We start from the raw sequence: 15,786 nt of genomic DNA, 5'->3' as shown, positions 1-15,786 counted from the left end.
AAAGGGCATCGAGGGCTTTGCTGTTGTTCTGTAGCTGATGAGGTCTATAGTGGGCAGTGCAGGGTTGAACTGCATGGCCAAATTGTCATGCAAAGTGTCTACAGAACCTGTATTATCAGTTGAGATTCTGGTTGGTTTACATTATTGCTCTGAGCAAAATAATTTTCATCGTATTTATACTCTGTATCTATACACATGACAAATAAACCTGAACCCGAACCTGTGTACATGTTAGAATCAAAGGTTTTAAGTAATAAGTCGCTAACCCCGTCCCGTCCCCCCTGTCCCACACAAGTGATTTTCTGCCCCTCAAATGAACACTTTGGATCTAGTCACCCTAGGAAGCTAGCGTTCTAAATGTTTGATATTCGGCATTATCATTCTTATAGAATAGAATGCAATCGTTAAATATATTTTGATTAATTAAAATTAGTAATATAGTCTAGCCTCTCTCTCACACGTAATGTTTAATTTAGGTCTGTTTGGATATCCCAAATTACAATTTATATTTATCAGAGACACTTTTTTTGTTTAGTTTTTCCTTTATTTCCCCAGGGTAGTAGCTGAGCACAAGTGCTCATTTTCAGCAACGCCCTGTACATAGAAACGCACAGACAGACACACAAAAAGACACTTGATAACACATTTTGCACTGCATCATCTCTAATCTATCTTCAATTAAATGTTGTCCATGATTGTATGTTTTATTAGTGAAAGATTGGCTTGTGTAAATACCATTTCATTCATCTGTGAGTTTGACCCACCTCCCCATTCCTAAAAAGCTATAATATATATATAATATTAGAAGTGATTCATTGTAAAAAAAATATCATTTCAAAATAGACATTCATTTTATTAACAATAATCTGACACCATCTGTGGGGAAAGAAAGGTCCACAAAGTAGAGAGAGACCCAGATTAAGTGCAAAATGTTTACTTCTCACCAGTTATTTCTCACCAGTTTGTGAACACATAACAAAACACCATTGACAGCTGTTTGAGACATCCCACCCCTCCCTTGAGTGGATCCACTCAAGGGAGGACAAAGAGGTGGAGTAGTGCGATCCCCCCTGCTGAAGTGTTGTAAGATTATGTGGATTGACCAAGACCAACTGTTGTTGTTGTTGTTCTAATTTAATTTTCAGAGATATTTATGTCCCATGCCCAATGTTTAGCTTTCCTATTTGGACCCAAGATGGTAGCTGTGTCTGTATGGATTTGGATGTTTTCTCATCTGTAAAATATAGGTTTCCTTTATATTTTGCTTTCGCTCCTTGTAAGTTTGAATGGAATGTACATGTCTGATTAGCCATTGACAATGTGTAACAAAACAAGGAAATGGATCATGGCTAATGTAATTATACTTTATCTGACAGTGTTGTTCACCCAAAGTAATGGAGAGCGAAGTGCCTTGTGAAACTGAGGCAACAACAGGCAGCCTTTCCACAGCAAATGCATAGAAAAACACAGTGATGGAGGGACAAAGTGGAAGAGTCAGTCGTGCATTCATGCCTCCTCTCAGATAAAGCACAACTCGGTATTTGGTTTATGCAATTTCTCTCCTCCTCACCTTCTCTCTCATCATAATTATAACATCAATAACGATGCATTAGTTTGTCTTCTGTTCTGTTCATTATCCTGTTATGCACTGAGAAACATACAAACAGTATACCTCAAGAGAATATGAGCAATGTTCAAAATACCCCTCAGTCAACCAGCCCAATATAAAAAATATCATCTCTTTAAATGTTAAAGTCTCTGTAGAAAATGCTTGAAATATATATTACACATGTACATGTATATTTATATACAAACAAAATTTGATGCAAATTATTATCTCTTAATAAAGGTTCCTTTAAAGCCGTACCTATGCCATACTACAGTGTATTGCTGCATGTTATCGTGGAAAAATAGCTTGCTTGGCACCAGGTGATCACGTTGACTTCAATGTACAATGAACATAATCTCTGAATACAGATCAGCGATGGTGTCATCATTATTTCCAGATAATTTGTTTTTTTCTGATGCCACATCATGAATGTGGTCAGTGCTATGTGGCACATGATGTTCCTTTCTCTCCGCATAGTCCAACAGAATGTTTTCTTCACAGGCAGACCGCTTGCGGTTGGTCTTTCCAGACACACAATTCACCAATAGTCGCAATACTTAACGGGTAAATTCCATAGCCCAAGGGAAATGATTGAATTTTATGTGATTAAATGCTATGCACAGTGCAATAGCAAATATTAACCAACACTCAGACCACGGTTGACATCTTTATCCCCTACAGTAAATAAACTTTGAACTACATTTAATCTTCACTCTCCATTGACATACCAGGAAAAAGTGTCCCCTTAGGGAATCTTCAATCTGATTCTTTATGACAATGCCAATATATTTGATCTAAATTTCAACTGTAAATGTATCAGTCTGTGAACTTACATGGATACACTTTCCACCCCACTCCCCATTTTGCTTTAACATTTGACCAGATGGCATACTTCCCCTGCAGAACACTGTTGTGCCAGCACGTTGATCACTGTCCTGTATTATTTGGCCAGGGCTAGAAAGTCACGACTCCTGTTATCTGGCAGCCAATAGGGACTCAAGGAGGGGACGTGCTCGGACTCGGCTATGGCTCCTTGTTGATCAGTTTACGAAAACAAATATTCCATCCTCTCACATCTCGGTGAGCCCTGCAAGGGGGAGAATGAGGAAACAGATTAGTGTGTGTTCTGACAGCACAGTTACAGTACCCAACGGAACGAGCAGTATATGTCTCAACAGCAGAGAATTAAGCAGAACGGATAGTGCCCAGCCACAATGCAGATAAAAAGCTAAGATGGTGACTTTGACAGCAACTGTAATACTATAACTTTCGTTATAAATTTAGAAACACTGGCCAAACACACACGGACGCACGTACCGATAATCCAGACCATAAATCATTGATAATCTGTGGAAATTACCTAGGCTTCTGAATATAAACACTAGCAGTTTACACATGTATCCAAGCTGTAAAATTGCATCCTTAAGCAGTTGATACTTTTAATCTGTGGTATGGAATGCTTCCTCCAGTATGGACGACTCTGGAGACAGAAGTACACAATACTTCCAAAACCGTGACCTCTACTGACTACTGACCTCTTGACAACTATGTTTGAAAAAAACTAAAAACATCACTGTCATAACATAGCATACACTACACTACAATTATGGAATTATGCCCTTGATTAATAAATTAACAATTTAGATTCAGTGACTGACAATGATCATGGAACAGACAAAGACGAGCGTAGTCGTCTTTGTTTGAAGTGTTAGGAAATCAGTATTTGTAGTGTGGCTGTGGGCAGTTCAGAAACTCGTCCACCAGTGACATCATCAATGGGAAATCCAAGCTAATAGAGAACTGCAGGCTTTCCTGAAAAGTTGCAATGCGAAAATCGAAGCCATCGTTCTCACGATAATACAAAACTAAACATTTTTGTAAAATAAATCTGTCTAATGTAATGAGGATGTCACTGGTGGACGGGTTTCTGAACTGACAGCCCTCCTATAAGACACAGACTGAGTAGAAACAAATGGTGCCATTTTATCATGATTATTAGAGAGGACCTATTATATGAAGATAGGTTGAAAAGTGGTCCTTTAACTATAGTTAAGATTATGTTCTCATCTTCAACATTCTTAAAGGTGGATGAAACCAACTCCTACACCTGTTGCCTGAGAGTAAAACCTCTTGCTGTTTTAAACATTACTATGTTAACCACTGTGGACCACAATGGAAAACAAGGCTCTGGGCTTTATTGAGTTTATATTATTTTGAATATTGTGTTCAATAAAACTTTCAATCAATCAATCTACATAAGTAATGTGGGTTTTAATATGAAAACACATTTTTGTATTTATTTAACCACGTATCCTGTATCATAACCTAACTACATCTGGCATTTGTAAAAAAACAAAAAACATCCTGCTTTATACATAAAATAGCATGCCCTACCCACCCCTGGTGGCTGTATTGGCACATCGCTCCAATTCAACAGCAGCAGTCAATGCATCTATATGTGTATAATGTATGGCCCTCATTTATCAACCGTGCGTACGCCAAAATATGGGTGCACGCCGAAATTACCGACATTTTCGGCATTTGCCATTTCCACCAAAGCTTGAAATTGAACTTGAGTATAGGACAAAAAGTCACGTCTGGTCGGGAGCTGTCGTACGCTTTGTCCTCACCTGTTTTTCTGTCGTAGAACGGCGGAGCAGCATTGTTTGACCAGCTGAGAGGCTGTCACAGGCATCTAAACATATGTTTTCACTCCTAAAATGTATAAAACTAATAATACATGTGAAATAACCGTGCCGGTGTGCCAGTGTGCCGGTGTGCCAGCCAGCGCAAGTGCAGGGGAGTCGAGGGGACCGCATCGGAGATAGGCTAACCCAGCCAGCCCACCAGTGCCAGTGCCAGTGCCATGTACATGAGGCTGCAGGTTTAGGCAGCACATTCATATAATTGACACTGCCCAGCCACTGCAGCGACACACGAGGCAATCTAAATAGATCCGGCGCATCCCCGGCCGTTAGGTGTGAAGTGTGGACGGTTTGGGGGACCATTTAAAACAAAGGTGGCTTGCATGCTGTGGTTTACTAACCAGAAAGGCAAGCAAGGCGAGAGGAGAAACAGACAGGGTAGGCCTACAGCTTTATTTAATTCATGCAGGTGTTCGTTCTTTATATATTTAAGATACAATAACACACCAGTTGGGCTTGCAACTTGCAACTTGCAACTTGCGTGTGCGTGCGTGCGCCTGTGTGTGTATGAGAGGGGGGTGAGGCGGGCAGCAAGGGGAAACTTTTTTATTTGCTTTTTCCATTGTGTAACTATAGGTTACCATGCGTTGTTTGGTCGTATTGCAGAACGTTCATGTCGCAAAAATGAGGGCGAGGCTTGATTTCATAGGGCGTGCCAGATAGATTTCAGCCGTCACATTTATTAACGTCGGAACGAAATTAAGGAAGGATCAGCTGTTTGCGATCACTTTATAAATGCTGTGGCGACGTGGGTGTACTACGAAACCTGCACTCGAATCTGTGGCAGATTTTACACTCAATTGATAAATGAGGGCCTATATCTATGAGAATTCTGACCTTATAGTAGTACAATGTGATGTAAGCAACACAGCTACCTGCAGCAAATCAAATGTATAATTGATGTGTTAGATTGAAGTTGACTGCTACTGCATATGCTTGCAAATTAGTACACCCATGGCTCTCAGTGGGCACTGGGCACACATAAACACCCGTCATCAATTTGATACCTGCAGCTCCGCTGTTTACTAGCCTGCCATGTTTTTAATTTGCTGTATTTTTTAGCCTGAACCGGAAACAAACTACAACATTACACAACCTTTTTTTATGTCGACTTGGAAAGCGGGCACCAAAGAGGTGTGAGCCTAGTGTAGTAGATCTGTTTTCTTCACTATTTTGGAAAGTCTTTTTCGGCCTATAATGACATGCCCAAAATAACCAGGATGATTGAAAGTGGTTAAGGTTTTTGTATATGACCCCATTCATGGCACTGGCTTTATTATGGTAAGCTGTGTGTGTAAGAGTCTACTTCTTCAAACGAGGTGTCAAGGAAAATAAGCTGGTTGAATTGGTTCCAGGCTATTACTCCAAGGTGGGGGTGGGTCGCTAATTGATGTTTGGCTTCGACGTTCATTTTCATAAGTCTGCACCAGTGTGGTATCACTGGGACAAGAAAGGGGGTCGGGGAACTCACTGTTATTTAGGTGACCTGAAATCACTTGTGATCTTCTATGCTAGCCAAGCTGAGACAGGATTGCGTCATGCACGCACGCACGCACGCACGCACGCACGCACGCACGCACGCACGCACACACACACACACACACACACACACACACACACACACACACACACACACACACACACACACACACACACACACGCACGCGCTCGCGCAGATGCACGGACACACTCACAAACAGAGCAAATATTTTCAGAACAATGATACCCTGCCAATTAGAATATATACCACAGTAATAACATCCATGCAAAAGTGCATGCACTGTACAAACAAATGTTTTCCATATTACATAGAGAAACATTTAGTCATATATAATTAGAATACCCCCCCACACAAGCACACACACAACAAGCAATCATACTTAGTAGAACTGAAGCCACACTTTGTTTCTGCATGAAATAAAAAGCCTTCCCATTTGCAAAAGAAAATGGCCTGGCCTCTTGCCTCTCCCATAGTAAATAGCTGGCATTTCTTCAATATTTCTTAGTCCATTTTGGAATGGTGCAGGGAGTACAAAGACCCATCTGGGTCACAGTAGCTATATTAAAGCCGATCCTTTTGTTGGCATATAGGTTTCCATCCATGAGCAAGGTGCAGCTGAGCCCCCTACATTTTTGCAATTGTCAAAGGAGTGTGAGACGGTCACCATTACCACAGCATTAATTAGGGGCGACGGTGGCTCAGGGGTAGAGTGGCCGGATGGCAACTGCAAGGTTGCCAGTTCGAACCTGAGCTCCCTCAGAGTTAGTGTGGAAGTGTCCTTGAGCAATAAATTGCTCCTGATGTGCTGCTTGGTGCCTTGCATGTACGTATGCACGTGTGCGTGCACAGTGCAAATGCGCCATAATACACACACACACACACACACACACACACACACACACACGCAGGCATGCATACACGCACGCACGCACACATACATCAACATTATGACTTTGTCTGAGTCACAAAGAAGCACTGAGACAAGCCATTATCCATGCCTAATGGGTACTAGATTTACTGTAGGTTTAGGATGTTCCGATATTTGCAATGTAGGTCAAGTAATTTTGTATTGTAATGACCTGCACATATCTCCATTACAGGTCAGATGTCTCCATTACAGATGTAATGCCTCCAGCCCATAACAGTCCAATCATTTGGCTTTCATTTTCCTTAATACTTTCTCGTTTTCTACATTTTCATTTCCAGACAGTGAAATGCAGTCAAATCAGGGGAACACAAATGAAAGTAAACAATGCATGCAAAACAGGTCTCTTCCTGGTGAACCATCAACGATCTGACAGACAGAGAGGGACAAAGGCAAATTCATATTCACTGGTCAAATCTGGGTCTCACTCCTGACACATTTCGTGAGTTTTAAAAGTTTCTAAGTTTATAGTTTTTTAAAACTACCTTGATATGTTATTGATACATGGAGGGACTAGGCACTGTGGGTTGACTCCTGGCACCTCCTACGTTTCACCAGGTCCTCTCCTGCTCTCACCCTGCTTACCCGGACTCCGTCTACATTCCGACTGCCAACCATCTCTCGGGCAATAATACTAAAAACAATATAGTCAGGCAGCCATAGGAGAAAGTGCTAATTACTACAACATGCACTTTTGGAAGTATAAGTGGACTTGATGATGTCAGACAAATTAATTCACATGGACTATGTGCAATAACTCGGGTGCAAACTAAGCCTTGTGTCTGAATCTTCAAGTTCCCTAGTTATGGAAGCAGCAGGAAAGCTGATGTAAACTGTTAAAGTAGTTTCTCCACCCACACAGCTAGCACCCAGAAAGCCCTGCCAGACAGATACATACAGTGGGAGGATGAAGAAATTAAGTCAGTACTGTTGGAACAGGGGGGAAAGCACAGCCTCTGCATCCAGGAACTGGCTGTAACTTCATTATAGGGTTACAGGACAAGGAGAGATCTTTTTTAGGGGTCCAAGTTGCAAAGATGCTGGAAGTGGCCCTATTGTATCTGTTATTATTATTATTATCTGTATCTTTGCCAGAAACCGTAACAGCTACAGTTCCCAAACTTGGCAGATAGGTTGGAAATTTCACCAACTACAGATATGGTTTTGTACTGAATGGGCTGAGAATTTTTTTTACATTTATGGCATATAACTTAAACAAGTAAAACATAATTTATTTTCATGGATTCTGTGGGTCCAGTCAAATCTATCCATTTGTGCCTAGATAGATGTTCCACTTCAATGTTTTTTACTTTTTGAAAAAAATAAAGAAATGTTTTATATACTCCTAAACATTGCATTACACTATTGGACCCATAGATTATCAAAACTCCCACACAGCTTGTTTATATCTTATTAAGTTTTGAATATATTTTCCAATGAACTTCAAAGAAGTCAAAAATTGCTAGGCCAATCACACCACAACTTGTGGGATATGTCTACTGCGTAAGTACCAGAAACATACCCCAAAAGTTCATTTTAAATTGATAACTTGAGAAGCGACCTCGCCCTAAAGGGCGAGAAGCGGCCTCGCCTTTTGAGTGATACACTGACGGGAATTTGCCGATTTCATAGTAAATGTGATTCTTCCGGCGCAAATAAAAATGTTGGACACTGGCAAACGTCAAGACCCTTTGGGGGTTTCAACTAATAACAAATTGGCTTGAACCAGCAAATCACTGCTTTGCGGCTATATTGTCTTTTTACTTTTACTGACTGTTTCAGTCATCATCATTTTCTTCTTTTTCTGTTCTTGCCACTTGGGGCTATATTTTTTATTTTGTTTTTCATTGACCCCAGACACAGATACACAGGGTTATACTAGGGTTAGTATGAAAATGTATTAAAATACTGCAGGGATGGTGGAAAAGAAAATGAACATTTGCGGTCAACGGCATTTTCTAATTATTGAAAATCCAAAATTCTATGCAGATGTCTCTCTGTACACGGTATACTGGTTATGCTTTAATAATAGCTCCCCCACCCACATGCAAATGGCGATACATGTTCACATAGCACAATACCAATGCATACAGCTGCTGCAGAGTGGGAGTGAAGCTTCATCCTTGCATGCAAGAAGACAGAGAGAGAGAGAGAGAGAGAGAGAGAGAGAGAAGAAGGCAGGGTAAAAGGGAGTAGGTCAGTGTAGGTGAGTCACTCCTGAGTCACAATGGGGGCAGTGAAGATCCACGGGCCAAGGGCAGAGAGAGAGAGAGACAAGACCAGGGATCGGATTAAAACTCGGGTCGTCACGGTTCACAAGGAACATGCACCCACTGGCTGAGGTACCAGCACCCCTGCCATTGCAAGTCTAACCCGAGCCCTACAGCAATACAGCTCAGTTTTCTCCATTGCCACTTTAACAACGACGTCCATATTTTGTCATTGTTGGTGAACATTCTCATCATCATGCATCTTCGAAATCTTACAAATTGTGTTCAGAAAAAGTGTTTTTTTCGCTATTGCTCAAAACATTTTGAAAATAGGCCCAGTAGTTAACTAGAAAAAGCAGTTCCTGCAGAAACTGTGTGGGCTCGCTGAAAACCTGCAATGTATGATGTACAGTAGAAAATGCATTAAAGCTGAAGAAAAAACTAAAATGCACCATTGGCCCGGTGCCGTGATGATGGATACGTCGTACATACATATTCACTGTCGACCCAGGAAGTGGCAGTGGTTTGAATGCGTTGTTATAGCAACCACATACAGCGCCTCTGCTCTGACCCCCATCACACTCACGCCCACTGTGGCTGCCTCATGATGTCACAAAACATCCTTTATCCAGGGTTAGGGTCAGGGAGTCATATGTTCTGTGTAATGTGACTATGGTAATCTACAAGGAGAGAACACTGTAATAAGACTGCCGACAGGAGGTAGAGAAACAACAAAACCTATATATATATATACATGCTGAACAGTGCTGTATACAGGCAGGTTGTGTTACCTTTTAATGGTGTTCAGTTTTCACTTAATCATACATTGTCCAGACCATTGCTGCATGAGAACAGCAGCAGTGGTGATCGAACAGCAAAGTTCTCTGCAAGCTGCCTTTATTGATGTACAACCTATCTAGCTATAGATACTGTGTGTGTGTGTGTGTGTGTGTGTGTGTGTGTGTGTGTGTGTGTGTGTGTGTGTGTGTGTGTGTGTGTGTGTGTGTGTGTGTGTCTGTGTCTGTGTGCACACGCACGCACGCACGTGAAATTATGTGTCACTAATCATTTTGTGTGTGTGTGTGTATGTTTGAGTGAATGTAGAGAGAGCAGACTGTTCATTAAAGAAAACTATACAACCAGGTGCTCACAAGAGAAACAAGTGGTTCAAATTTTCAGAGGTGCTCCTGGATCAAACGAGATAAAACATGAGAGAAAAACAGAGGATCCGGGCACTCAATGCAGTCGTTTGACCTCAAGTGGTCTTTATCAGGGCGAAATAACATTTCATCCTGTTTTTCTTTGACTCTAAGGTGACATTCACAACAGAGAGCTTTACTGCGATTAAAACGAATCCTGCTGCGCATTGTCCGAAAGTGTGCTTTGTTTGGCAGGTGTGAAGGCTCATTCGAATCCTAATGCGCATCAAAGAACCGCATTCTACTTCGACCAAAAACTGAGGTTTCGCTTCACTTGATTTCGATTCGGTGCAGGTGGGAATGCAATCCGCAGCAAATAAAGGAAATGAAGCAAACAATGTGGTGGGTGAGGAGCTAAAAACAGTTGGAGATGGAGAAGGCATATTTTACGCAGTGCAAAGATGTCCCGTTACGGCCGTTACTGTGGATAGACGTGGTCGAATGTCCCAGACGGCACGACACTTGCACGTTATGAGTTGACCATATATTATTTCACTGTGTAGGCTAGTTTATGAATGGAACACATTGATAAAGGTCCCCCCTGCTGCGTTTCCAATTGCTGCGGATGACAGTGTGAAGGCAAACCGCAGCAAATTAAATATGCAAGAATCCCAACTTCTCATTTGCATCAAGTCTACCGAAGTATTAGGTGGGAATGTGACCAACCAAAAAAGCGTTGTGACGCGTTGTGAGCTTGTGCTATCGGCTACACCATTTTGCCAAAGTATAAATCAGCTAATGTGTGTGAAAGAGTTACAGATATTGGGAGAGATATTACAAAATGGAAAGAAGATTTGACTTGTAGTGGAGGGTGAAGCTGCATGGGCTCTATATTATACCCCATCGTGTCTGTTCAGTGTTCAAGCCTTGCATTGATTAATAGATAGCATAATGTTGACTCTGGTGGTTAGCTGCAAACAAACACACGCAGACACACAGCAGACACACACACACACACACACACACAGATACGCACGCACGCACGCACGCACGCACGCACGCACGCACGCACGCACGCACGCACGCACGCACGCACGCACGCACGCACGCACACATTTTGCCATGGTTGATCTTAGTTCTGCATAGATATAGGAGATTCTTGAGCTGAGTAATACATTCACGACTATGTCATGCTGCTATGTTTCACACCCTTAACCCAAACCCTTTCATAACCCTGACACAGACGCACGCACGCACGCACGCACGCACGCACGCACGCACGCACGCACGCACGCACGCACACACACACACACACACACACACACACACACACACACACACACACACACACACACACACACACACACACACACACACACACACACACACACACACTTTCTTCCCCTCTGCCTCTCTGTCCTACTCTACCATGGCAATATGTGCAGGCTTGCAGCAACAATTCAGACCTTTGTAAAAACCAATGTTGGCACAAAGAGCGACTGAGGGAGCAGCGTTATCTCCTGAAGTCTAATCTTTCTAATTAAGGGCATCACTGGGAGGAAGGTGCTACTATTCTCTGCTCATTCCGCTCTAGGGCATGCCCCATCCCCACACGTCTGAGCTACTGATTTGCACACGCACACAATAGCAAACCAAAAACACCCACACAGTTTCACTCTATGGATGGATGGGTTCCACCTGATTGTCTCAGTATCGTACCTTGACAAATAGACAAAGAAGGGCTCAGTCCCTCACAGAGCTTTTAAACTTAAAAAATGCAACACAGGATTCTTCAAGCTCATTTTTATCAGCAGATGTAGCGCTCGACTACAAAATGCCCATAATTCCATCTAACACTTCAACCCTCCGCCTCCCTCCCTCTACCTTACCCTCTTACCCCCTATAGCTGACAGAAAGAAGAGACAAGATAAGAAGGGATGTGGGCAGACCTAATTTGTCTAGTGCCCCTAGTCACTGAGTAATCAGCTACACAGTCTAGTCCAGGGGTTCCCAAACATGGCCATGTCAAGGAACAGCAAATAACCATATCCTGTGGCTGCAGCCCCCTATGGAAATGGCTCAAAAAAAGAAAATAGTGAAAATAGATACTTGTAGCAGCTTGTAGATCTGTAGATATATAAACTGGTGCGTTAATCTTATGAGTTGAATTTGAATTGAAATAAAGGACAGTTACGTGATACGTGGTACCAGCATACTGTATACCAGCTGGTATATGCTGGTATATACTGTATACTTATTGCGACCGAAGGTCGCAGTTAACTATGGAATTGTGCGTTTTTTTGTCTGTCAGTGTATCACTCAAAATGAAAGCCCCCATATACGAACGAAAGCCCCCATATATTGTGCCCAGGTCTCGTGACATCACTATATGACATCATCAGGGATGATAGTAAATCAGGGATCAAAGTAAATGAGACCTGCTGTCGGAATTAAGCCCATATATGGAGATCCCTGATGTCATCAATATTAGTATGGATATATGTCAGAACCTGTTCTGACATTCCATATGTTGAACCTTCCCCATCCATCCTACCTCTTCGATGTCTCCCTTTTGACTGAGTTCTCAACAGGCCCGAAATGTAAGTCCCGGCCCTACCTGCATGGGCCCTCATCAAACCCTCAAGACACTTCCCCCGCTGCAACCCTTAGATCTCCATATACGTAGCTGACCTGTTCTGACATTCCATATGTTGATCTGACTTCATCAAACCCGGTACACTAAAGGGCGAGGTCGCTTCTCGCCCTCAGGCGTCTTACTGGTTGTAGTTAAGTAGAAGTATAAGTTAGTATAAGTTACTTTTCCAGATGTGCGCCTGGTGGTAAGAAGGTTCATTAATGTTGAAACGAGTTAGAGTCGTGCTCGCACCCTTGACGCACAGTGAGTACTCTGACAACAGGTATTAACCAGATGGGGAATGCATTCCCAACTTGCAACTTGGTCCCCAAGTGGAGTCTATAGTATTTCACAAAAAGTACAAAACATACAGTATGTGAAAATAAAACAACATAGTGGAGTCCACTATGTTGTTAGTGGAGGTACCTATGTGGCCTACTGGCAGCTTGCATGCAAATCCCGACCTCAAAATGTATTGTTTGTTTCTGATAAAGAGATGGGGAGGCCTTGTTACTAAAGAAACACTCTATAGTGATTTCTATCAATAATAACAAAATACATGAAAACTTACACCCCCTTATTCTAAAGGATATTGCAGTGCAGAGTATATGGCCATAAACAAACTTACATTAAGCCGTCCTGTACACCTGGGCCAATATGGATAGATACATTACACACATGCTTGCTTTCATGCACACCTGTAAATGCACACACACACACACACACACGCGCGCGCGCACGCGCGCACACACACACACACACACACACACACACACACACACACACACACACACACACACACACACACACACACACACACACACACACACACACACACACACACACACACACGCACACACACACGCAGTCGCACACACCTGCACTCAAATTCACACTCACCGGTTGTTCCTCTTCCCTCTGCCTGCACATCGCAGTGCCCACGGCGATGCTTTTCTCTCCCCGTCTTCCTCTAGCCTAGCTGTTCGACCAGAGTGGAAAAGGTCTTGTAAATGTAGAAAACACTATCAATAATTGAGGAATGTTTAGATTGGATAGGGTAAAGTTTCAGCATCAAACTGTGGTGGTGGTCGATTTGCGCAGGATGGTTTTCTGAGGCTTGACAGACAGCGGATTAGGAGGCACACACGGCGGAGGGACGTTCACCGCCGGGGGCGGAAAACTGTGGCTGACAGAGAGGCCGCCGTTTTCCATCAGGAGTTGATGAGAAAGCATGTGAGGAGGCGAGGAGGAGTTGGAGGAAGAGCAGCAGTGCATGGGGCTGAGCCTCAGGTCACTCAGCTCGGCCTGCAAATGGAGATCTGTGTCGTGCACGTCGTACTGGAGGTCGCAGTCCGGACAGTATCCATGATACTGAACCTTCTCACTGAAACGCACTCTCTCTCTCTCGCGCGGCTCTCGGCCGGGCGCCTGGGGGCATTTGTTTGTTTTGTGGCGGAGCAGCGGCATAGGTCTGGGCAACGAGGGCACAAGACCTGACTCGGAGGCTCTGCCGTCGCTGGACATGCAGAACAGCTCCCTGCTTGGTTTGACCGGGAAAACACCGTTCCTCAACAGGGCCCCGTTGGTCTTGGATAGATTCCCTGATAGCACTAATGTGGGGTGAGGCAGATTCTTTGTATTGTGTTCATCGGTCTTCAGAGGGGTGTGCCTGGGCGGCGGCAAGGGCGGGTGAGCTTTCCTAAGCACGGTCAGCACCGCTGGGAGGCTGACAGGGACGGGGGCAATGGGTGCGGCCGTCAGCCGGAAGATGTAGTCGTCGGGGCACATCTTCATCTTCATCTCGAAGCTGGAGGCGGTGGTGGTGGTGGTGGTGGAACTAGAGCTGGAGTTGAGTGTGTCTGTCTTGGAGCTGTCTGTCAGGCCGTCTTCCTCCAGTTGCAGGTCGCAGGTCAGGGTATCAATCTCGTGCACAACCTGGGGACAGGAAGAGGAAGTGTCACTCTGACGGGTAAGAGGACAGGATGGATGAGTCATTGTTACCCATAACGCACTGAAAGTATGCAGGAGGAGGAAATAGCCCACCATGAGACAACCTGAACAAGTGGCAAACTCAGCATTGCATGTCACAATGATTACTTAGGAGAAAAAAAAGAAGAATTTCTGTGGCAGCCTGAGAACATGTCTGAGAACAATATATGATCCAAAAATAGCAGATGCTTGTGAGCTTGTAAATCGGAAACTTTCGGTGTGGGACACTGCCATAAGATTCAGTATTTAAACCAGGCAACAAATGATCCTGTTCTCTCCTGAAGCCTTTAGTGACTCACCTGTATTAACATGTTCAAAAGACAGACATTTATTCGAGAGATTGATTTATGAGGTTAAAGACTGATTGAGATATCACTATGACAACGTGACCAGGGAGAGGGGAAATATCACCAGGATTTATGACAACAGCCGTGAGTATGCCAGTCTGACTAAAGTGATAAACTCCCACAATCAAACTGCACCATCAGAACAAAGATAAATAACACTACCAGCAGCCAGCGGTGAGTTCCTGCGAGTCCAGTAACAAAGAATGTAATATGCAAACTTGCAAAGCCAATGAAAGGAGCAACAGTATGGGACATGAAAGGGAGATGGTCTAGTTATAAAATAAATAGACCGCTAAAAATCACACTTGTGTGAAGTGAGGGGCGCTCTTATCGTCATAAATCATCATACATCACATTCATGCTCAGCCAATCAAATCATCGTTATTTGGTACACACAAACACACAAAGCTGGCCATACGAGGGGCCCCTCAAAAACTACTACTGTTGGACAAAAGCTATTTGAAAAAGAAATAATCACACTTGTGTGAAGGTTCTTATCATCATACATTATACGTACTCACTACCGGTACTCATCCAATCAGATCATCACATTCAGTGCAACAAACTCATTCCATGCTCAAACTGACATACACACAAAGCTGTGCATAGGAGGGGCTAGCGCCCCTCAATAACAACAACTAAAAGGCAACAACAGCAAGGGTCATATTTACTGAATCCAACCAGTGTGACTGTGAGTGAAAAGTTAATACCCTACTGAAATAAAAG

The 15,786-nt window shown here is 43.2% G+C and overlaps 1 protein-coding gene across 1 annotated transcript in view; it reads right to left on the bottom strand.

Annotated features, from left to right (window-relative positions):
• Positions 1–872: 872 nt before the first annotated feature.
• prr16 (proline rich 16) overlaps positions 873–15,786 on the bottom strand; it is an 18,837-nt gene continuing 3,923 nt past the window's right edge. The window contains exons 2-3 of the mRNA XM_080766369.1: positions 13,625–14,659; positions 873–2,696 (exon numbers count right to left, since the gene is read on the bottom strand). Of these exons, the coding sequence (XP_080622495.1) occupies positions 13,796–14,659 (864 nt within the window). The 3' untranslated portion in view covers positions 873–2,696; positions 13,625–13,795. The remainder of the gene's footprint in view (positions 2,697–13,624; positions 14,660–15,786) is intronic.

Source organism: Protomyctophum bolini, assembly GCF_963924005.1.
Source record: "Protomyctophum bolini genome assembly, chromosome: 6".
NCBI lineage: Eukaryota > Metazoa > Chordata > Actinopteri > Myctophiformes > Myctophidae > Protomyctophum > Protomyctophum bolini.
The sequence above is the reverse complement of the archived record's forward strand: the minus strand, read 5'-3'. Positions and strand labels throughout refer to the sequence as shown.